Source organism: Anarrhichthys ocellatus, unplaced genomic scaffold (assembly GCF_004355925.1).
Source record: "Anarrhichthys ocellatus isolate YVR2014 unplaced genomic scaffold, GSC_Weel_1.0 scaffold5, whole genome shotgun sequence".
Classification (NCBI taxonomy): domain Eukaryota; kingdom Metazoa; phylum Chordata; class Actinopteri; order Perciformes; family Anarhichadidae; genus Anarrhichthys; species Anarrhichthys ocellatus.
The window spans coordinates 9,289,114-9,311,975 of NW_022280035.1; the positions used below are offsets into that span (position 1 = coordinate 9,289,114).

The window sequence follows — 22,862 nt, forward strand, 5'->3', positions numbered from 1 at the left end:
TTCAAACGGGATTTTATCTTATTTTCTAAGTTGAAACCGGAAGCTGAAACAGTAACGTTTATTTTTAGTTAACTTTGTACGAGAGCACCTTAACTACTCTATTGTGCTCTTAACTGCTCTGCAGACCGACGACACACACACACACACAGTCGTTATCATGACGTCACAGGTATGTTTCCACTTTACTGACTACTTATTATTTGCTTCTGAACGGTTAACACATCCTACAAAAAAATAAGCCTCACATTGGTGCTTATATAGCTATAGCTGGCGTTAATGACGCTGTCATTGTGTTTGATAATAGCTCAGTTAGCCAGTTTTTAAATCAAACTAGCCAACTGACACTTGGTCCGGTTGTTTTCCGTCAGGTCGCACAGGAAGTTCCTGGTCAAACACTGCTAAAAACAAACCAGCCTGTTCACTTGGTTTGTTTTCCACGCAGCGATCGTTTGACTTGTTAGCATAACGGATTCGTCTAATGTTTATGAACTGACCTCTGTTTTTTGACCATAAACTGTGTTAACTTTACAAACTTATGTGTGACTGGTTAGCTTCCTAGCTAACTAGGACATGAGGAAGGCGTTGTTCGCTGCTGGACAGTTAGTATCATTTAGACGTAACGTCAGTGCGATGAGTTATTCTGTGGCTTCCCGTCAGGTGATGACCAACCCTGAGGACATTGCCAGGCTCTACAGGGAACTCAGTCTCTTCCCTTCTCTGAGCAGAGCAGACGTGGGACCTGTCGTCACCTCTCAGTATGGAGGCAAATACAGCAACATCTACACAGGTACTCGCATACGCACATGCTAAGATCATCAGATCTCTGCAGGATCATTGATGACATTTTGTTAAAATGCTTTATTTTTTGCAGAATGGAACCAGCGTGATCTGGACAGGAATGAGAATGTCAAGTTTTGCCGACAATACATTGTATTCCACGATGACAAGTCGGTGGTCTACTCTGGAGCCTCAGGAAACTGCACTGAAATCAAAGGAGAGTATGTAAACATTTAGTTATTTTTGTTTGGAGTGGGCTTGAATATGTTCGTCATACATCTAACCCCGAGCAAACTGAACAATGTCTCATCAATATGTTTGCCCTGTCAGGGTGCTAAGTAAGGATTCCCCCTCAGGTGAGATGAAGGCCGTTGTCAGAGAGTGCACGATCAAAGGAGAGGACAAACAGTTTCTGGAGGTGTGTGGCTGTCCCTCACCCACTGTACCAAAACTTTGCTTTTTTTAATGGCCCCCTTTTATGGTGCTCACCTGTATTTCTGTACATTTCTGTATTCCACCATGAGGTTTAACACCTCATGTAACTTTGCACTTTGATATCCAAGATCTTTGACTTTCCTCCCCGGACCTCTTTGTGACCCTTCAGATCTGGAGTAAAAACATAAAGATGAAAAGCATCAATCTAACAGCCTTAAAGAAGCATGGCAAAGTCTATGAAGATGGTGAGTTAACTGCACTGTTGACTACCTATCTGACTATTTTCTTTTGTTAACCAATTTCTTTGAACCAGTCGAGGTGTTAATCACGCTGTGTTTTGTGTTTTTTTCAGATCAGTTTGGCTGCTTGGTTTGGTCCCACTCTGAGACCCACCTCTTGTACGTAGCAGAGAGGAAGAGACTGAAGGCAGAATCCTTCTTCCAGGTCTGTCAGCAAATCTATATTTGAGGGTAAATCAGTACCGAATCACATGGGGCAGAGAACTGCTGCTCTGATTTCTAAAGGTTGCAAATAGGTAGCATTTAGTTTCACCCCGAGGTCACTGCTGGGGTTGTGTTCAATACTGCCCAGAGCATAGCAAACAGTCAAGACAATTCTATCTACGTACATAAGCCAATATCACAAATTTGCCTCGAGGGGATTTACAATCTGCACAGCATACGACACCCTCTATCCTAAGATCATCAATTCACATACACTCCTAAAAAACAACCTTTTAAGAAGCTACATGGTGCATAAATTGCCTTGTTGTTGGTTCAAGTTGCTAACTATTCTGTGGTTATCTGTAAAGAATTTGATAAGAAAGCTTTTTAATACATGCTGGATGATACAAAATGACCTTGTTTGCGGACTAATGGCCTCAGCAGATGCACACTCAGCAAACCTGATCAAATATATTTCAAAGGTTGTTGCACAACATTTGTTTTAAGCTTATTGCTCAATCATAAAAGCATTTTGAATGCACCCCAGGTATTTTCCATCGCCTTTCAAAAGCAAAATTCCCCCGACAACACTGATTGGGATGTGGCCAGATCAGCAGTTAAGCAAGTTGTCTACCCATATGTGATTGGTGTAATAGATCGGTCAGACTAGTAGGCAAAAACTCGTTACTCTATGTTTCATTATCTGTTTTCTAGAGTGAGTCACCAGAGTTGTCTTCTATTGGGGACGAGGACGAAACCATGAGTGTGGAGAAAAAAGAGACCGTAAAGGTGAATGCAAATAATTATTTTGAAACGCAAGGGATTTTTGTTAATCAAAGGTTTATTCAACATTCTTAGGTTACATTCCACTCTAGTTTAACTTGTGTTCTTGCTTCCTTACCCCTGCAGGGGGAGCAGTTCGTCTTCTATGAGGACTGGGGAGAGGCTCTGGTTAGTAAGAGCCGCCCAGTGCTTTGTGTTTTGGACATCGAGGGTGACAACGTCTCTGTGTTGGAGGGGGTGCCTGAAGACATCTCACCTGGACAGGTTGGTACAGCAGTTTGTGCAATGATGCATGTTTGTTTGTGCATGTATAGTGTGCTCATACCCTCATACTCCTGCTGTTGCTTTCTCTGTCTGTTAATTTGTCTCTGCAGGCATTTTGGGCTCCAGGAGACACAGGTGTGCTGTTTGTGGGCTGGTGGCATGAGCCTTTCAGAATTGGCCTCAAGTACTGCCCCAACAGGAGGTGATTACTGATCAAAGAGAAGAACTGAAGCTGGCCTATCAGAAGTTACTTCAAGTTATTCATGTCTTCCTTTTCTCTGTCAGATCATCTTTGTTCTATGTGGATCTTACTGGTGGGGGATGTGGTAAGTGAATGTTTGTCTTATTATATTTTAAAAAGATATAGCTCAATTCTGTTATTATTACTGCAGATGTTCATGTGTATTGTATTTGTCGTGTCCCTCAGAACAGCTAACATCAGGCACAAGTGCAGTGTGCTCCCCCAGGCTGAGCCCAGACCAGTGTCGGATCGTCTACCTGGAATGTTCTGTCTTTGGACCACACATGCAGTGCAGCAGGCTCTGTATGGTAAGACAGGATGGGGCCTCTTTTCCACATGAGACACAATAACGTTCCATTCTTGCACTGTACTCAGCGAAAGGAATAATTAGGAAGGAATGTTTCTTGACACAATGCACCATTTGCTGTTTTCTGTTATGTAGACATGTAGCAGAAATATATTTATGAGTTATGCATTTGTTTTCATGCGATGCTTTCCTCTGTGATTGCACATTTTATTTTTAGTACGACTGGTATACGAAGAAGACTTCAGTGGTGGTGGACGTGGTGAAGAGACCTGGAGAGGGTAAGGAATACTTGATGGTCACATGAGTGCACCCTTTTCATGCCTCTGGCTGGAGGCCTTATGTTTTCATGTTGTCCGTCCATCCGTCCGTACCGAACACGAAATTATGACATTTTGGGCAGACATGAATGTAAACTGAAACTTGATGGGCATACAACTGTGAGGTGGTAATTCTAGTTTGATTATATATCAAACTTGTCTGTGTCTGTGTGGCTTTACAGATGGCTTTACTGGTATCTACAGCTCTCAGTTGTCCCCTCAGTGCTGGTCAGCTGATAGTCAGCGTGTTATTGTTGCTTGCCCTCAGCGCAGCCGCAAGGTACAGTCAACTCCTGGGAAGTTTCTTGTTATTATGATACAAATCAAACAATGTTGATATTTTTTGCTGACAACTGTATATTTTACACATTAAGTATTCAGACTGAGGAAATTGTATTATTTCTTAACCTGAAAAAAAGTATTATTTTCTCTTGTAGGATCTGTTGATGGTGGATATGAGCACAGGGAGCGTCACCTCTCTGACTTCAGGTGAGTGGCTAGACACATTGATCAGCCTTGGTGTTACTCATGCTCATGTCTTGACGGTCTTGTTTATTGTTGTTTGGTGTTTACGGTCTCCAATAGGTCATTTGCTTACTGCATCAGTGTTCTGGGAAGCTTGGAAATGTTTATTTCAACCTTTTGTGTCTGATGACGTTCTTTGTTTGTCTGTAGAGACCGATGTCGGTAACTGGTGTCTGCTGAACATACAGAGAGATTTGATGGTGGTCAGCTGCTCCTCTCCAAACTGCCCTCCTAGTCTGGTAGGATAAGTGGTCTTTATTTGATTCTTCACATTTTTCTCTAGTATATACCTAATATATTATTGCAGGAATTTAATTTTTGGGATGGGGTGGAGGGGGTGTGGGGGGGGGGGCTTTATTAGTCAAAAACTTATGTCTTATTCACCTATTGCAATTTAATTTCTTTGTCCAGAGGGTGGGTTTCCTTCCGGCCAGGGATTCTCAGGAGGAAGTGGTCTGGGTTACTTTGGAAGACTCTCAGACGATGCCAGAAATTGATTGGCAGATCTTGACTTTCACTCCTCCACCAGAGCAAGACAACAGTCAACACCGTAAGAATGTTTTATTAGTATCTCGACGGGATTCCTCACAGAAGGACCTGAAATACATTGCTTTTCTCTGTTTTCGTCGAATGGTCTGAAGAGATGCCGTTAGGTTTGTCCACACTCCATTTTGTTTCACATACATGAAGTGTACAGAATATGTAAGAAACTCCTTCACATACTCTGCAGTCCAGAGAGTTGAACCACCACCTTTCGAAAAGTGAGAATTATAAGGTCTCAAAGTTAAGATGTTTTGCAAAGCTATCTCTTGGACAGGTTTACGTAATAAACTAGTCAGGAGGAATATATAATATTTGGGGTTAGAGGTATAGTTAACAGCCACCTGGCTTTTTAAAGAATAAACATAGACTTAATGTAGTCGTGGCTGGGTTTAATAAGTTTGTACAAAATGATGCGATAGTAATCATTATGATAAAGCAGCAGGCAGTCCTGTTTACTGGAGATGGAGTAAAGGAGTTTGCAGGATAAAGCTCCTGTTTTAATTTAGAAAGAATAATTATGTCCTCTAGTTTATGGAGGGTTGAAACGATTTAGTTGTCTTTGGGAGACAAGAAGAACAGCCGATGTAATCTTATAGGACTAACTATTTCTTTCTATATTCCAGCCGGCCTTGATTTTGAAGCTTTGCTGATCAAACCAAAGGAGGTTCAAGATGGAGTGAAGCTGCCTCTTGTTGTCATTCCTCATGGTTGGTTACTCTCATTATGGTTCTGGAGTCATTATTATTTTTCTAGTACAGGCAAAATCAACACTTAGGTAGTGGTACATAATTGTTAATCGTTGTACAGTTTTAACCTAATGTAGTATCTACAAAAAGCTAAATTAATATAGAAATGTTGCTTCCATTTGAATTCCTGCTGAAGTGGAAATTGGATTTGTGTTGGGATTGGTTTCTGTTCAGTCAAGTGCTACAAGTGTAGATAATGTTTGTAAGATGTTGTATATCAATTTGATTCTACATGCAATGTTATCTGTTGTCATTTTGATACAAAATTTGAATCTGTATTTTACATGAACTTGTTTCTTTTACTTAGGCGGTCCTCACTCAGTGTTTGTAGCTGATTGGCTTCTGTCCTCCTCTGTGCTGTGCAGGATGGGCTTTGCTACATTACTGGGTATGTTCATATGTTAATGTGGAGTGCTTTTATGTGAGACACCTGCTCAGAGGTTGCTCATTCACCCATAGAATATGTACTCTTGTGTAAAAAGGGGATGAGGAAGGTTCACGTGCTGTCTCAGAAAACAGAATAGGTTCGGCTCGGCTTTCGGCCTACAAAAAGTATTTATTTCCTGAGTCACTTCCCTTCACTGCGCTTAGCTTAGTTTTTCCTATCTTGTGAACATCTTAAGAGTACTCATGTACTTCACAGGCTTAACCAATCATAACTTTCCTGGTATATTTTCCAGAGAAATATGACTCGATGCAAAACTATAATATCTAGGACTGATACATTGATGGAAATGTGTTTATGTTTTTGGGGTTGTCGTCCATTCCTTCATCTGTCTGTCCATATGTACGTATGTGCGTCCCATTCTTGTGAACACGATATCTCAGGAACGTCTAGAGGGAATCTCATTACATCTGGCACAAACATCCACCTGGACTCAATGGTGAAATGATTAGAATTTGATGTTCAAAGACCACTGTGACCTCACAAAACACGTTGTTGGCCATAACTCAATAATTCATATGCTAATTTTGACAATTTCACACAAATGTCTAATAGGATAGAAAGATGAAGTAATGACATATTGTACAGACATAGATGTAAACTGCAGCTTGACTTGGTGGAGACAAGTGGTAATTCTATTTTTGTTTGTTGTTTCTTTGCTCAGTGAACTATCGTGGCTCTCTTGGGTACGGCCAGGACAGTATCCTCTCATTACCTGGCAATATTGGCACCCAGGACGTCAAAGATGTTCAAGTAAGAATAAACCGTGTAGGACAGAGCACCAATGCTGCTTAAAACGATTAGCACGCTCTTCATGTCATGAAATAGATCTATGAAGGTATCTTTTACTCCTGGTAAAAATGACTTCCATCATTGCTCTTTGTTTAGACTTTGTTGATTTTAGTTGCTATTTCTATATTTAGTGGAGGTTAGTTGCCATAGTTTCTGTTTAAGGCTCATCAGCTATAGTTTTATTGATTTTTCTTCTATTTGTTCTTGTCCCCCAACTTCTGATTTTCATCTGTCTTCCTTTTTTTCTTCACCACAAATGATCTCTCACAGTTTCCTGTGTTTTTCTTCCTACCAGTTTGCTGTTGAAAGTGTTCTGAAAGGGGACCTGTTCGACATGCAGAAGGTGGCAGTTTCTGGGGGCTCCCATGGTGGTTTCCTGGCCTGTCATCTGATTGGCCAGTACCCAGGGTTCTACAAGGCCTGTGTGGCTCGCAACCCCGTCATCAATTTGGCATCTATGATTGGCAGCACAGACATCCCGGACTGGTACATCCTGGCATGCACGTTCCCACACCCTTGCCCACCCGTGTTTACTCATTTTGTGACTGTGCCAGTTGTGCACAACTTTTCGTCTTTGTTGTTTTGTATCATTTGAACCCTTGACATTCCACTCTGACAGCTGTGAGCCAGATAAAGGGCATGTGTCTGCCTCAGTGTCAGGAAGGAAGTGTTCAATAATGCATGAACAAAAGACCTCAAAGCCATTCTGTTTTTTTTTGTCTTTTTTCCCTTGCGGTTGATGTTTGGATGATATTTTTCAGGTGCATGGTTGAGACTGGCTACGACTACAGTACAGACTGTCTACCTGACCCTGCTGTTTGGGAACAGATGCTGAACAAGTCCCCCATTAAACACGTCACACAGGTATAAGTATTTCTGTGCATGTGGTTTCATTGGTGCTGTTGCACAATGTAGTAACCTAAGGTGATCTCTCATCTAGGTACAGACCCCTGTATTGCTTACCATAGGGGAAGATGACAAGCGTGTACCCAACAAGCAAGGAATTGAATATTACAGAGCTCTGAAAGCAAAGCAGGTCCCAGTCCGGTAAGCAGCTTGTCTGAGTAACATGTTTTGTTGGTTGTGTCAGATATGCACTGCACAAAGGGCTTCTATTGTTCATTCACTAATGCTCTGGTGTGTGTTATTTAGGATACTGTGGTACCCAGGGAACAATCACTCTCTCTCCAAGGTTGATGCCGAGTCTGATGGCTTTATGAACATCGCTCTGTGGATAATTCAACACATGTGTCAGTGATGGTAAATATCAGATAAATACATAGTGGCATGCCAATACTGTTGTTGTTGCTGCAGGGAAAAGACACTATTGTGTATAAGGGATGTTCTGCTCCTGTTTCCAGGACAGTATGATGTCCAATCCAAAGCCAAAGCATTGAACTTGCTCTCCAACCAGAACACACTTTGTATTACTGTCCTTTACTTGTTATCTATCTTTGGCTACGGCGATTGCAGCCATAACTTCCAATACGTGGATGCTAAAATATATTTTAACACAGCACTTGAATAAAAGCAGGTTTTATGCAGCTTTGATTAACCAGAAATACATTTTATTGGTACAGTTTTTCCTTTTTTCTTTTGCAGTCTTTACACACAGAAAATACTTCTGTGTGTTAGTTGTGTTTTAAAGTTATATTAGCAAAGGAAAATCATTTCATAATCAATCTTTTCATCTTTTCAATCTTTTGATTTAATGGATTTCATGATACAGTGCACTTAATAAATTGATTGTAAAAATACTACCTGTGTCGAATGAATGAATGAATGAATGAATACATAAGCATTTATTCAGATTGAAAATGAGTTTCGAAGCAGGTGATGAAGTGGTTCCTTATTACTTTTATTTAGAATTGTACTGAATTAAGGAAGTCACACAATAGACAATACTTTGTCCAATAGAAAAAAACATCTCTCTGTCCTTTCTTTGGTCCATCTGTACACTCAGAAAAACAAAGCATTGAGTAATTTTCACTCTTCAAATACTCTTAAGTGGTTATTATACTGTTTACGGATATATATTTTTTAATCAATTTACATAATTTCTGTATCTGGTGCCCTACATGAATTTGACCTGGGCCACATGATTTGCATCGTGCTGTGTATACCCACAGGCTTTCACTTCTGCATACATGTATTCAGTTTCTTGCAACTGCAGTGACGTTTGGATACAGTTATTTAATCTTTCCCCTGCCCACCTGGACGAAAGATTGCTTCATCTTGCTCCCGATGTGAATGTTAAGATACATGCTATACCTGTCATGGTAAGTAAGATAACATTTTGTTTTGCGATCAAAAATGTAATGCATCTCACTGTAAGAAAATGTTATATCTCAATTGTTAAATTTTATGGACAAACATGGCCGATTGACAAGGCTTAAAAAAGCTAACGGGATTCATTTACAGTTGTTAGTAGCTGCTTTAACTGTAGGGTGTATATGACGATATTGATGAAAAATTAGTGAATATGCTTGATATTTTGTCAAATGAAATGGTCTGCTCAGACTGCATCTTCTGAAACGTTAACAAACAACTGAAGTTAAGTTTTATTTTTATTTTTTCAGGCTATGTTGAAGAATGTCCTCATCCTTTGCCAGCTGCTTCCATTAGTGAGGACCATAAATACCATCTTCTTCCCATGTGACACTGATAGGAATACCACCACAGTAGACTGCTACAACAGACCACTCAAGCGTGTCCCCTTCATCAAGTCAACTACTGTAGTGTCGCTCGATCTAAGTCGGACTAAGATACATCGAGTGGGGCAGGATGATTTGTCGGGTGTCCAAAACCTTGAAACTCTGAAAATAATGGAAAATTGTCAACCAGGTAGCCTGAGAGCTTTGGAGGACCGCTCATGCAAAATGGAGATCCACTATTATGCATTCAGCCTATTGAAGCTTAAACGTCTGTATCTGTCAGGAAACAGCCTCACCTCTATTCCCTGGTTACCTGAAAGCCTGGAGGTTCTTGACCTACAGAATAATTGTATCTTCAACATTGTCGACCCTTTAAAAACTCCAAATCTCGTAGAGCTCTTCCTCTCCAGGAACTGCTTTTATGCAAACCCTTGCAACCAGTCCTTAAACATCAGCGAGAGGGTTTTCAGAGAGCTCCCAAAACTCAAAAACCTTACCTTAGGGTACAATAATCTCACCGCTATCCCTAAAGGGTTGCCACCCTCACTGCAAAGTCTGGATTTAAGAGAGAATACAATCACAGAGGTCTTAGCAAGAGCATTTGCCAACCTGACTCTCCTCACGTTTTTGAATTTGGAGTGGAATTGCCAGCGCTGTGACCATGCAGCCAGACCCTGCTTTCCCTGCCCACAAAATCTCCCGCTACGCCTACACCCAGACTCCTTCTATGCTAAGAACAGCTCCATCACCCACCTCAGCTTGAGAGGAAACTCCCTGAAAACATTCCCAGAGGGTCTTTTCCTGCCTTTGGAGAAATTGGATGGATTGGATCTCTCCGACAACCTCCTGGCATATGCTATACGTAACGGCACCTTCTTTGCAGAGCTGAAGGGCCTCACTTGGATTAGCCTCATTTATAACTATGAACCACAGAAGACATTTCCGGAACTGATCCTCTCCCCATATATTGCCAATATGTCTGGTCTGCAATGTCTACTTCTGAGTGGTAACTTTTTCCACACGCTTTCAAAAGAGAGTCTTAATGTTGTGTCCAAACTACAAAATCTAAAAACACTAGAACTGAGAATGAACTTCATCAATAATTGTAGCTTAACAGCTCTGAAGCAGTTACCGCTTCTCATCAATATTGACCTCTCCCAAAACATGCTTAATTTCCTTCCCTGCTGCTCGAGTCCCTCCTTTGAGATTGAGGAACAAGAAAGCTGTCAGAACCAGAATTTGTATACACACAATTTCCCTGACCCACCCCTTATGCTAATAGATCAAAAAGCCACATCTGGAAGTGGTAACTGGGAATCCAACCATTCGAACAGGCTGGAATCATTTGAGGACAATGTGTCACAATTCCAATCTCTGTTAGACTTTAAAAACATTTTCTGCCGTGATAAACTGCTGTTTGACCTGTCTCAAAATGACATTTTGTCTATTAACAAAAAGGTGTTTGTTGGGATGGAAAATGCTGTTTGTTTAGACCTTTCCTTCAATTACATGAGCCAGGCATTGAAGATCGGGCTATTTGAAAGCCTGAAAAAATTAGTTGTTCTCATTTTGTCATACAATAGATTTGATTTTTACTATAAAGACGCTTTCAGTGAGCTTAAACCCACGCTGAAGGTATTGGACGTTAGTAACAATGAATTTCACTTCAAAATGAAAGGCATGGGTCATCGTTTTGAGTTCCTTCAAAATTTGACAAAGTTGGAAGTTCTAAGTCTGGCAAACAATGGCATTGGGATGCGAATAGATCAAAGGCTGATCAGCAGCTCTTTGAAGTATCTCTACTTCTATGGAAATCACCTGGACATTATGTGGGAGTCTGATAACAACAAGTACACTCATTTCTTTCAAAACCTTACAAACCTCACCTACCTTGACATCTCTAACAATGATCTGAAGTCAGTCTCCCCAGAAGTGCTGTGTAACCTCCCAGGAAGCATAGAGACTCTTAGCATCAGTGACAATTTGCTGAACTATTTCCCATGGCAAAATATCTCCGCACTCACCAATTTATGTCACTTGAATCTTAGTCACAACTTCCTCTATCATTTGCCTTTCAAAGTCATAGAATTTGGAGCAAATTTGTCTCTCTTAGACCTCAGTCACAATCGCCTTAGTAATATTCCTGAGGATTTCTTCACTATGGCGAAATCCTTGCACTACCTGTATCTCAACCACAATCAGATCAAAGCGTTGAACCACCACTTTCTCCCTGCCCCCTTTAGAAATGGTAGTGCCCTCCAGAAACTCACCCTGCATGCCAACCCCTTTAAATGTGACTGTGATACATCTTGGTTTGCGGACTTCTTGAGTACTACTCCAGTACAGATTCCTTATCTCACCACATATGTACACTGTGATTACCCAGAGTCCCAGCAGGGCAAGAGTGTACTCTCTATGGACCAGCGTTCCTGCCAGGACATTTATGGTAGCTTAGCCTTTGTCGTCTGTTCCTTCTTTGCTGTGGCGTTCACTGTTCTGCCCCTACTGAAGCATCTCTATGGCTGGGATCTGTGGTATTGCTTACAGGTACTCTGGGCAGGACATAAAGGCTACTCCCAGCTCGCTGGTAGTGATTCGCATTATCACTATGATGCTTTTGTGGTGTTTGACACCCAGAACCGGACTGTGAGGGATTGGGTCTACAATGAGTTAACGGTCAATCTGGAGAACGCAGGTCACAGGAGGTTTTGTCTCTGTTTGGAGGAGAGGGACTGGATTCCTGGGCTTTCATGTATTGAAAATCTGCACAATGCTGTCTACAGCAGTGTGAAGACAGTGTTTGTGCTGTCCAGTGGTGCCACTGGTGGTGAAACAGTGAACGGTGTGATCCGCCAGGCTTTCTTCATGGTTCAACAGCGGCTTCTGGACGAGAAGGTGAGTAAAATTTACTTTTTATTTCCATAAGCATTTTGTGGGTGTGACTCTTATCCCGTCTGAGTTGTTGCCATGTTGTCACAACACTAAATTATCTCTGATTTCCTCCAAATAAGGTGGATGCAGCTATGCTGGTTCTGTTGGATGAGATGTTTCCCAAACTGAAGTACCTTCAGCTGAGGAAACGGTTGTGCAAAAAATCTGTGTTGTCCTGGCCGAGAAACCCAAGGGCTCAACCCCTTTTCTGGAACCGAATAAGAATGGCATTGTCATCAGATAACCTCCGATTCTATGACAACAATATGAGTGAAAGTTTTATATGACCTCCTTTCAACTGCTAATAGAGAGCACTTGCAAAAAGCCCTTGTTGTTAAGAATCTTTCCATTGCATCATTTGGACAAACCTCCTTAACTGCATGTGTCACATATATAATGATACAAGGTGGATGTTTTTAATATGTAACTATGGGCCATGTGGAGGCAGCAGATATGCTCTGAATTCTGTATTGAGTACCTTTAAAATGTAACCACTCTTCCATGCACTGTAAATATTTTACTTTTTTTATTCTGTTGTTTTTTATCGAACAAAATATGATGTTGATTCTTTAATACTTGTCTTTAGTGAGCTTGGGCTGTGTAGGAATATGTTGTTGGCTGCAAATCAAGACACTGTACATTGTATATAGACATTAATATTGGAATATACAAATAAAGTTGACTTGATTTCACTAGTAGTTCTATTTCAAGTATTACAAAGGAGTAATGTTATACTTGTGTAAACAACACCCCCACCCACAATATCAAAGTTTCACTTCTCTTTTGTTAGATGTTTAGGAGGAATTGAAACTGATTGTGTACAGGTCACCGACAATTGCGTTCTCTGCTTGCACCCATTCAAAGTTAGACAAGTCACCTGTCATTTCTCACGAAATTTAAGGAGGAAACTTGGGCCACATCTGGCTACACCAATTTTCAGGGCAAGGAAGTGTTACATAAGTAATTCTGCAAGCTCCTGACCAGAATATACAATTCAGTGATGAACAACAGATGTGCATGCATGAAAGCAAAAACACCTATTTACTATCTACTTGTGGACTGGGATCTCTGTTTCATTTTTTTGTCTCGTGGCCCGGGAATTCCATCTGACAAAACACCATCACTTTTCTGAGAGTGAAACTCTGACAACGTTATTCTTGCTCATTTTCTGGGTGAATTATATTCAGTGCATGAACAGTGACCTGAACAGCTGCAGTCTCCTAACCTTCTCAAAGAGCAACAGAGAGCCCCGCCCAGGTGCACAGTTGTCAGGATATTACAGCCTTTGGCTACATCCAATCGTGGTGTAATTTTATGTTATTTCCCATGCATCAGCTTCTTATAGCCCTGTAAACTTGCCTTCATGGCATTAAATGTGGCTATGACTGTTAGGGTAGGATATCTGTTGCCTGATCTGTATAATAACTAAAATTCAATTCCATTTTTTTTTTATTTAATTGAATTTACTTGGCACTCTATGTTATATATATTTTTATTTTCAAATTTGGCTTCGTGTACATACAACCGTTCAAGTGTCATGTAGGTGCCTATTAAAGAAAAAAAAAAAAAAGGAACCCTCCCATTGTTGCTGGTCGTGCTGCCCCACCACACCGGTCGCGCACGCGCCAGTTTGGGAGAGCGCGCCCACGCGGACCCGATGGCAGGACAGGTCATGAGACAGCTGAGCCGATGAAATCATGGAGCCTGCGCCGAGGTCGGACACGGAACGGTTGGGACTTCATGGTGATGGAGAGTTGCCTGCCCGGTAAGCTGGAGCACACCTTGCGTGCACACCTGGACGTTGTGGCATCATTTGCCAATATTATTTAAACAAATGAAACTGCATTCAATTTGTGTGGCAGATTAATTATTATGTAAGGTTCTAGCTCGAAGTCGTGTAGCCGTGTGCATATGAGCAAGAAACTAATCCTTCATGCCGTGGTCGTAGTAGAGTTATTCGGGCGTCTGTGTCCAGGCTGCGTATAGTCGCATGCACAACGACCGTTCCACTCGTGATGATGCAGCCTACTTTATAGCTTGTCCCTTAGGGTGGCTGGCCGCTTTTTGAACTGAGGGAGGCAAATGTAATCATGTAAATTAACGAGTTAGTTTGGGCGGTGACTCGAGTTTTCTCTCCGCGGCAACAGCTGGCTGCCGAACTCACAAGGAAGTGCAGAGGCTTGAGGCGAAGTGAGACGTTCACTACTCTGTTGCACCACTTTCGGCATTTTGTTTAGTATTTGAATCAGTCGTGCTTGTCTTTTGCCAGTATGGCTTGACAAGGAGTTATACAGCTGCGTAAATTTAGCGCGTTCCCTTCGAAACTGACCGAGACCTCCATCTTAATGCAAATTATATCTATTATATGAAGCAAAGCTTCAATAGTAGCAAGCCAACATGTTCGCGGTTTCCTTGTTTTAAATGGTTGACCAGTTCATCTTTGTCATTATATTTTAAATCCTCATTTTTTAAAATGAATTGCACAATTTGTGTACCGAAATTACTCGCAGACATGATGGTGTCATTGCTGCACATAAAGCTAAAGTCATTGTCTCAAACAATGATGGATAAGGGATTGACAGCTATGTTATGACTGACAAGCGGATTTAACCAATCTGTCAGCTGCATCGTGACTCAAAGCACCCAATCCTCTTGGATTAGAGGAGGGATTATGATTTTGGATTTGCCTCTGCTTTGCGGACAGTCCCCAATATCTGGTCCACCATGGACTGCGTTGTGCTTACTTTGATTTCCTGGGGATAATTTTTTACCTACTTGTCTGTATGGCTTTTTTATGACATAAACATATAGTATATTACTGTATATGCTGATTGTATCCTAATATGGGCACACTCTTAACATGCTTGACTAGTCAAGTATGATTTACTCTTTATTACAAGTGCCTCCTTTTGTCCATTTTTAGTAGAATCCTAAGGTATTCTATGGTAGGTATATAAAGTCAGACAATGAGCTTTGAAGTACCTATGAGGGATGGCAGATAAGGCTGCTCTTCCAATTCCCTCTACAGTCTGCATTGGCCTTAGCTCAGGTTCCCTCAGTCCTGAGCAGACATTAGAATCCATGTGCTTCATGATGGAGGATTGAGTGCTGTCCTTGGTGCTGAAATGGACAAGTTGGTCCCTCTCCCCACTACATCAAGAATATAATTGTGATGCACTACATAGCTGTCTGTAACTGGTTCTCTGGATGATTCAGTGCAACAAATATTCACTCTTCAGTCTGTCAGGTCTTAATTATTTGTAGAGCTGTGTAGCGAACACAAAATTGGCATCGTTGATCAGATTTCTACTCTTATTATTGATAACCCTAACCCTGATTTTTTTTCGAGAAAGAGGTTCTGGAGAAAGACGTCTTTATGTTGCTCAAAGTAAAGTAACAAAAACGTTATTTTGGTATCAGATTGATCCTTATATTGGCAACAGTATAATACAATGATACCAGCCCTCTGAACCATGTAGTGATGCTGCTTGTGATATATTTTTTTATGTGATTGGTGATAGCGTTCTCTCAATATTTGTCATTCTTTTACCCGTTTAGAATCCATGATGTCCTGCACTGTAGCTGAAACCACAAGACCTCTGGCCTTTTTGTCTGGGAGCCCTCTAGCCAACAGTCACTGCCATTTTCTTCTAATAGGACTGACTGAGACTCAGCCTCAAGCCCGAAATGATCAAGAATGGACAGGTGAAAACTTAGAGGCCAAGAGGTGGCCTTTATTCTAAACCTTGTTATCCATTCTGGTTCCACAAAGGGATATGAAAATATTCCCAACTTTAACAGTCTCTTCTCAAAGGTCAACTTTTGCCATATAAAAATATGCCTTTAAACATTAGAGCCAAGCCAGCGCACAGCAAGCTGTCGGCTGGTCCAAAGAGTAGTGGGCACACTGATGTCAGCACATCTCATTCACGCTTTTCCAGATCCCCCAAACAGGGGAAAGGCAAACAGGCTGTAATTTCTGCACCGGGCTCCCGCTCGGGGCTAGAACCAGGCTCCGTGTCAGGGAGTGGGCCTGCACCAGCGTCTAAATTGGCTGGAGGTCAAGGGTCGGTGTCAAGGCCAGGTTCAAAGATCAAACCCGGCACAGCAGCAGACAAAGGAGCAACTCGTGGTTCAGCGACAGCTCCAGGGGGTAAAACCCTATCTATGGAGAACATCCAGTCTTTGAGTGCTGCCTATGCAACTTCAGGCACCATGTACCCCTGTGAGCGAGATTCCTTGGAACCCTCTGGCGGGTATCCCAAAGGCACCATGACGCTGGGCAGGAGCACCAGCCGCTCCTCCTACACTAACCGAACAACGGCCATGGGCAGCACCCCAAACATCACCTCCTCTGGCCTCCATCCCCCTTCAGACCCCTACGGAGACCAAACCTTGCACCCTGCAACGACTTCCAGTCTGCGGCGCCAGTCTGGGAGACATCTACAGGCCCCTGATTCGGCTGGACGCGAAGACGCTCCCTCGTTTGAGCTCCAGTCTCAGCTGAGGGAGCTGCAGAGGGAGAATGACAGCCTGAGGAGAGAACTGGATGTAGGGAGGGACGGAAGGACGGGCCCCAGCATGAACAATGTCAACTTCTGGAGCCCAGATGTGAAAAGAGACAAGGGGGTTAGGCGGGAGGATGGGGGGAGGACCTCGGTTTTGAAGGACCAGTACAGGACTAATCAAGACGACTCGCAGGTGAGAAAAATGACAAATTGAAGTTTGTTTCAAACATGAAGAGAAAATTCTGAAATGACTGTGAGCAAAACACAAGCAATTTCATCTTTACAACTCTTTAGTGCATCGAATGCTGAATTTCAGTATTCAACAGTTAGTCACTTTAACACCAGCAGTCTTTATTAGAAAAGATCACATCTTTCAAATGGTGCAAATCTCATTTTGAAACAAAAATGTGTCTGTTCACACATCACATTTAGACATTTTTGTTGACTTGCTCATCTCCTCTGTGTATCATACCTCTCACATCATACCTTTTGTTCCCGTCTTCAAGGTTGCTTAGAAAGGCTTCTGTGCAGTTAATTTGTCAAGATGCTTGCCAGGCTCAGTGCTGTCTGTGTTTCCAAGGGAACGTGCCCTAGTGGCAGCTATTCAGCAGGCTGAGTCAGATTTTGAAAAAGCTCTCAGCTTCTCCTGAAGGGATGGTGACCAGTCTGTCCTGTACCACCTCTCCCTGGAGTCTGGCCCACTTAGTCTGAGGCATTATCCATCTGTCTGTCTCACTGCATAGCTACTGTATATCACTTCTTTCTTTGTCTGTCTTGCTTGTCTTTTCTATCTCACCGACCTTCTGTGTCACCGTTTGTTTTTGTGGCATTTTCACTTCCTCGTGTGTCTGTGTCTGTCTGGTGGAAAGATATAATTGTTCTCTGGATATATATTTAATCCTCTTTCACACTATGCAGCTTGTGTAGTTTCTGTTGAATCTACTTATTGCTAACTCTTGCTCTTCGTCTCTCACACAATTGTGTGAAAACGTAACATTTCTTTCATCTTACTCCTCCCTCCTGTAACCAAGGAGCTACCACTACATTTGTATTTATAGCTTTCTCCATCTCACATTGTCATACAGTGTGAGGACACTGTGACGCCCACACACTTCCTGTGACTTTAACACAATAAAAACAGAAAGTTTGTAAATGAATAACTGTTTTCATTCAGGAACATAGTAATTGTTCTGTAGCTTTATAGAGTTTCCACTGATACATGTTTCTCAAAATGCTTCCTTAACAAGCTGAATTGTATGCTACAACTGCATGAAGATCTGCATTTACCACCAATCCTCCTCTTCTGTAAGAGAACACGCAGGTACACCAAAAACTACACACACTACTTTTACCGCCTACAAAATGTCAGAGGGACTTCAGTAGACTTTATAGACATTACATGTCTTTGCCACTGAACTACTGGTGTTGAGCTTCTCGTGTCTGTAGCATTAAATGGAGCAAGACGGTCGATGTTACCAGTCTCTGTGTGTCTGCAGGCACTTGGCCCTGACTGTGATAGATGGATGCGTTTGTCTCAGTTCTGCTCCTCCAGGCAAAGGACCCATTCAACGAGAGTTGTACGTGTCGGCTCATTGGTCTCTCCCACACCAACACACGCTCACTTGTACTGTCTTTTCTACTTTTCATTATAAAACATTATAATACTCTCTTACTCCCCCCTTTTTTACAGATGCACACATCTAGGGATAGTTCAGCTCCTGCTGATAATGATCAGGAATTTGTTAGCAACAATCGCTCATTAAATTGTTACCAACCCCCTTTGTCTCTCATCTTGGACCTTAACGTTCTCTCAGAATGTTTACAATCCTATCATAAACTCAGAAAGAAGCCCAGTTTCTTTCAATTACTTGCTCACTTTGATAACGCAATACCTCATACCTCATGCAGAAGATGTTGTTCAAACTCCTATCTGCTGTCACCTTGCTCTCCCTTATCACCTCTATCTGCCATTTCTCCTTTCAGATGATCACTTCGTCTCCATTTCCCCTGTGTTTTTCCCCTTGAGACTCACTGGGAAGAGTTGAGTCTGACAAGACAACTTTGTAATTAGCATAAGGAATGTCACCTTTTCTCTCAGCTGTAATGACCAGAGCTGTCCCCGAACCATCTGTTTGTTTGGTGTACGTGTGTGTGTGTGTGTGCTTGTACATATGTATTTGTGTCTACAGTCTTGGCTGTGTGTGTTTGTGTGGAGGATTGTCCGCCCACTCTGACTTGATATTCAGTGCTAGCTTGTTGCATTGATTATCCATGTTCACCCTCGCCTCCCTCCTACGTCTCAACTCTGTGTCCTTGGCGTTCCCCACCTTCTGGACTCGAGCAGAGGAGTAAGAAGATTTAAAGAAAAAATTGTAATTTCTTCACGCAGATGAAGAGATTAGTAATTTAACTTCCATTTAGAGTTGTGTCAATAGATCTTTGACGTAGTCTTTGTTGAGGACAATGCTGTGTTTGTGCGTGTTTCTGTTTCCTTGTGCCTTTTCTTACTCTGCTCAGTCAACCATCAAGAATGCTCTGTGTCTCTGGTTTCAAGCTCAGAATGAATTTCCATTTGCCAGTCAGAAGAGCTGCAAGATGTAAATGTCAATGTGAATCAGCATTTTGTATTTTGTAACACTTTGCACTGCAACATGCGGCGAAAGCAGGAATGCTGAGTGAAATGTATTGTCCCCAGCACCACTCTATTGGTGCTCATTTGTGTCACTTAATAATTAATTAGTCAATCAAATCAAAGACAAATCAATCAGTAATTACATTAGCACCTCTTCAGCCCATCGTTACAAACGTTGTGCAGACATTGTTCAAGCCAATAAAATGAATTCATGGCAAAGATCTTCCCAAGGCTTTTATGTGTCACACCATGCTGCATGACAGGGAATGATTTATTTATTAAGAAATGAACCTTTGATTATTCTATTTCATCCATTCGTCCACTGATTTGAAAATATAGCAATTGTATTCTTGATTCATTATTGATTTGTCAGTTTATTTATCAATTGATTAGTGAGTGGCATTATTGGGACCACATAAGCCTCACTGCATTTATGCCAGTAATTGTTCTGGTTCTCTTTGAGGTCATTTTTTATTGTTTTTGATTTTATAAATTTCTTTTCATCTGAAAAAACATCACACTTTATCCTGACCCATTCTTTGATATTCACCTCCTCCAAACAAACCCACGTCATTTTAGCTTTGAGTACCTTCTAGGTTTTCTCCCTGTGTTTTGAAGAGAAATGACCCCCCCTAGTGGCAAAATCATGTAACAATCACCCAACAGTTTGCAGTAATCTAATTTACATAATGGTTTGATATTTAGGGTTTATATATATATTTAATCTTCTTTCTATTTTACTTTATGCGTGTGCATGTCTTTGTTATGTCGCATCTCGCTGCTGCAGCCTGGGGATATAAGAAGAAACAAGGTCTGTTTTATGTACCACACTGTATATTTTTTACATGAATGTGTCATCTTGTGTTTATTAATTTTTAAATGTGTTAGTGTACTTATTAAATGAACGTTCGCTTAATCCTTCTCTCTTTGTAGCAGCTTCCGTTGACAGTTCAGGAGCTTCAGGAGGAGCTGAAGGCTCACAGAGAGATGAACAGTCGCTTGCAGCAACAGCGACAGCAGGGGAACTCCGGCTCCTATCGAGAACTTCATACAAACCAGGACCACAGAGGGGGGCTCAGCCCCGGCCACAGCCCCAGACAAAGCTCCAGCAACCTGCACAGTCCTGGGCCAAAGAATAGCCCGAGAGCCAGCCCATCCAACACCTACAGTCCCAGGCAACAGGAAGCTGATGTCATCATTCACAGCCCTGGTTATGGCTGTAACACTGCAGTAGCTGCGCAGAGAATCAGCCCTGCCAACACCCTTCAGCCTGGGCCGAAGAACAGCTCAAATCAGCCCTTCTACACTCCTAGCCAAGGTTCGGTGGTAGCACCCAGCTCTGGTTCACTCCGGCCCTGCAGCCCCTGCCAGGTGCCTGGGTGTGAGGGCTTCTCCTCGCCTCCTCCTCTGGATCCATCAGAGGAGAATTTCTTCCGGCTCCAGTCGGAGCACGAGCGGCAGGCCAAGGAGCTGTTCCTGCTGAGGAAGACCATGGAAGAGATGGAGATGAGAATCGATTCTCAGAAACACACTCTGGGTGCCCGGGACGAGAGCATCCAGAGGCTGCTGGAGATGCTTCAGGGCCAAGGTCAAGGCCATGGTCAAGTTCAGGGGACCTGGGGTCGAGGACAGCGGACAGGCATCATAACCATGGCGGCGCAGGAGGCCGAAGCGCAGCTGGAGAACATGCACGTGAGAGAGGTGGGTTTTTCTTCCTCATATTTCTGAGGGCTGCAGGAGGTGAATGGTGATATTATAGATGAACCATTCATCTATAGTATCAAAGTGATGTGACGGGCTGAGCAGTATGTCAATAGTTATTCGTTTTTTGGTAAAAAAAAAATCATAAAAACACAATATTGTTGCCTGTGTTGACAATGCAAAGCAATATCCATGTCAGATTTTACTTTACCATTTTACTAATGGTTGCTCAAACTGACTTTGACTTACCATCACACAGCCAAGTGCATGATGGCTAAAGCATGATTTTTATAAAAAGATATTGCGATAAATATAAATGGTTTAAAGTGATATTTTTTTTCTATGCCGTAGTCCAAACTTATTTACATATGATCTATGTCATTTTGTAATTTGCATATTAATTGATGAGATTAATTAATAACATTTTGCAGTGCAAATATTGTGCATTTTGTATGTGCGTGTGTATGTGTGTGTGTTATGTAGAGTGGTGAGTAGAAAGCTGCTCAGCAGGTCTTATCAATGGGCCAGATTAACATACGGAGAGCTCTAAGCCAGTGTTCAGCCATGCAGTTTTACAATACAACTCTGTTTGTGTGTGTGTGTGTGTGTGTGTGTGTGTTCCTGGATATGCACATGCTCATATGGCTGCTGCTCATATGCCACTTGGCTGTGCGTTCAGCATAGCCTTTGGCAGTTATTCCACAGCATGTGGCATGCATTAAGCTTGTTGTGCATTGGAATTAAAAGCTAATTAAATAAGGTGGAAAAATGATTGTAGCCCATAAAAAAATCAGTTTAAATACAAGAAAAAAACATTTGTTATGGGTATGCTCATACTACACACTTTCCTGTTTTTTTTAAATTTTACCTCATGGACACAATTTTTGTTTTATTTGAATGAGAATTTAAAAACACCAGCCCTCCATTGAGCTGTAGTATAGCACAGGAGTGTCTGTATCCTCTGCCAGGAGGGCTCGCAGTGGCTCTGTGCTCCTCGTTCCTGCCTTGTTTATTTTTAACTCCTAAATCGTCTTAGCCTTTAATTTCTCTACCTCTCTGTCAGTGTGTGTGTCTGTGTGTGTGTGTGTGTGTGTGTTGCATGTCTGTTCATGGCTCTGCTATTGTTTGTGTCATGATGTTCTTGTTTTTCTGTCTATGTTGTTTGTCTGGCCAGTTACAGTGATTGCGTGTGTGTGGGTGTGTGTGTGTTTGTGTGGTTATGTGAGCACGCGTGCACATCTGGGGCCTGTCGGCTTAGTGTTTTTAGCGAGGACACTCCCTCGCCGGGCTTGCCGGTGGCTGATGGGATATCCACCTGAGCCGGTCACTGTTATGATTTTGTCAGAGGGGCGCATGGGTGTTTCCCCCCATGCTAATGCAACCACTGCTGTGCATGTGTGCACTTGTGCGTGTGCGTAAGGGACCTAACCATGCTGTGTGTATAAGAGGTGAGTACCTGTTCACACACACTCTGTGTGCTGTGCTATTTTTAACTACTTGACAGCTTAACACATACTGTGGGTGCAATGGAGGAAGAGGGGGTGAGTAGGTCTGAGAGGTGAGAGAGAGGGAGAGATGGGAGAAAGGAGTGTTTTTCTAAGGTAAAAAAAACAAGCTGTGTTTGTCTGAATATTAATGTATGATTAATGAGGGAAAACACTCTGACCGCCCTCACTGAAAAGAGAGGCGATTGTTGTTCTTTCGTTTTTTTCCCTCGTCTCCTTCTGGCCTCCTCTCCTCTGAGGTTGAATCTGTGATGGAGTCTCTGTGTATATGTAGACTATATATGCATATATATATATGCATATATAGTCTACA

The 22,862-nt window shown here is 42.1% G+C and overlaps 3 protein-coding genes across 14 annotated transcripts in view; all 3 read left to right on the forward strand.

Annotated features, from left to right (window-relative positions):
• Window positions 1-87: 87 nt before the first annotated feature.
• Window positions 88-8,375, forward strand: LOC116382121 (acylamino-acid-releasing enzyme-like). 3 transcript variants are annotated; one of them, XM_031844859.1, is made up of 23 exons: window positions 88-169; window positions 658-787; window positions 872-998; window positions 1,108-1,195; window positions 1,382-1,457; window positions 1,565-1,656; window positions 2,370-2,444; window positions 2,565-2,702; window positions 2,813-2,904; window positions 2,988-3,028; window positions 3,130-3,251; window positions 3,468-3,528; window positions 3,750-3,847; window positions 4,005-4,056; window positions 4,243-4,331; window positions 4,504-4,642; window positions 5,259-5,342; window positions 5,689-5,769; window positions 6,491-6,579; window positions 6,914-7,104; window positions 7,380-7,482; window positions 7,559-7,665; window positions 7,771-8,375. In XM_031844859.1, the coding sequence occupies exons 1-23, from the start codon at window positions 158-160 to the stop codon at window positions 7,874-7,876; spliced, it is 2,193 nt and encodes a 730-aa protein (XP_031700719.1). In that variant the 5' UTR covers window positions 88-157; the 3' UTR covers window positions 7,877-8,375. The 3 variants fall into 3 exon arrangements, with proteins under 3 accessions (XP_031700719.1, XP_031700718.1, XP_031700717.1); XM_031844858.1 differs by lacking the exon at window positions 88-169 and having other exon boundaries at window positions 194-787; window positions 7,771-7,878; window positions 7,980-8,375; XM_031844857.1 differs by lacking the exon at window positions 88-169 and having other exon boundaries at window positions 194-787.
• Window positions 8,376-8,468: 93 nt separating this feature from the next.
• On the forward strand, window positions 8,469-12,943 carry tlr9 (toll-like receptor 9). Its single transcript, XM_031844856.1, has 3 exons — window positions 8,469-8,897; window positions 9,198-12,167; window positions 12,284-12,943. The coding sequence occupies exons 1-3, from the start codon at window positions 8,766-8,768 to the stop codon at window positions 12,488-12,490; spliced, it is 3,309 nt and encodes a 1,102-aa protein (XP_031700716.1). The 5' UTR covers window positions 8,469-8,765; the 3' UTR covers window positions 12,491-12,943.
• Window positions 12,944-13,546: 603 nt separating this feature from the next.
• Window positions 13,547-22,862, forward strand: part of LOC116382119 (ERC protein 2-like) — a 134,807-nt gene continuing 125,491 nt past the window's right edge. For 3 of the 10 annotated variants that reach the window (XR_004212707.1, XM_031844846.1, XM_031844849.1), the window contains exons 1-4: window positions 13,550-13,968; window positions 15,762-16,904; window positions 20,131-20,154; window positions 20,277-21,044. Coding sequence is in view for 9 of the 10 variants with exons in the window: in XM_031844846.1 (XP_031700706.1) it covers window positions 16,041-16,904; window positions 20,131-20,154; window positions 20,277-21,044 (1,656 nt within the window). In the remaining variant the exon portion in view is untranslated. Of the gene's footprint in view, window positions 13,969-15,761; window positions 16,905-20,130; window positions 20,155-20,276; window positions 21,045-22,862 lie in introns of all 10 variants that reach the window. The other 7 variants (XM_031844850.1, XM_031844851.1, XM_031844854.1 and 4 more) reach the window with 6 other exon arrangements.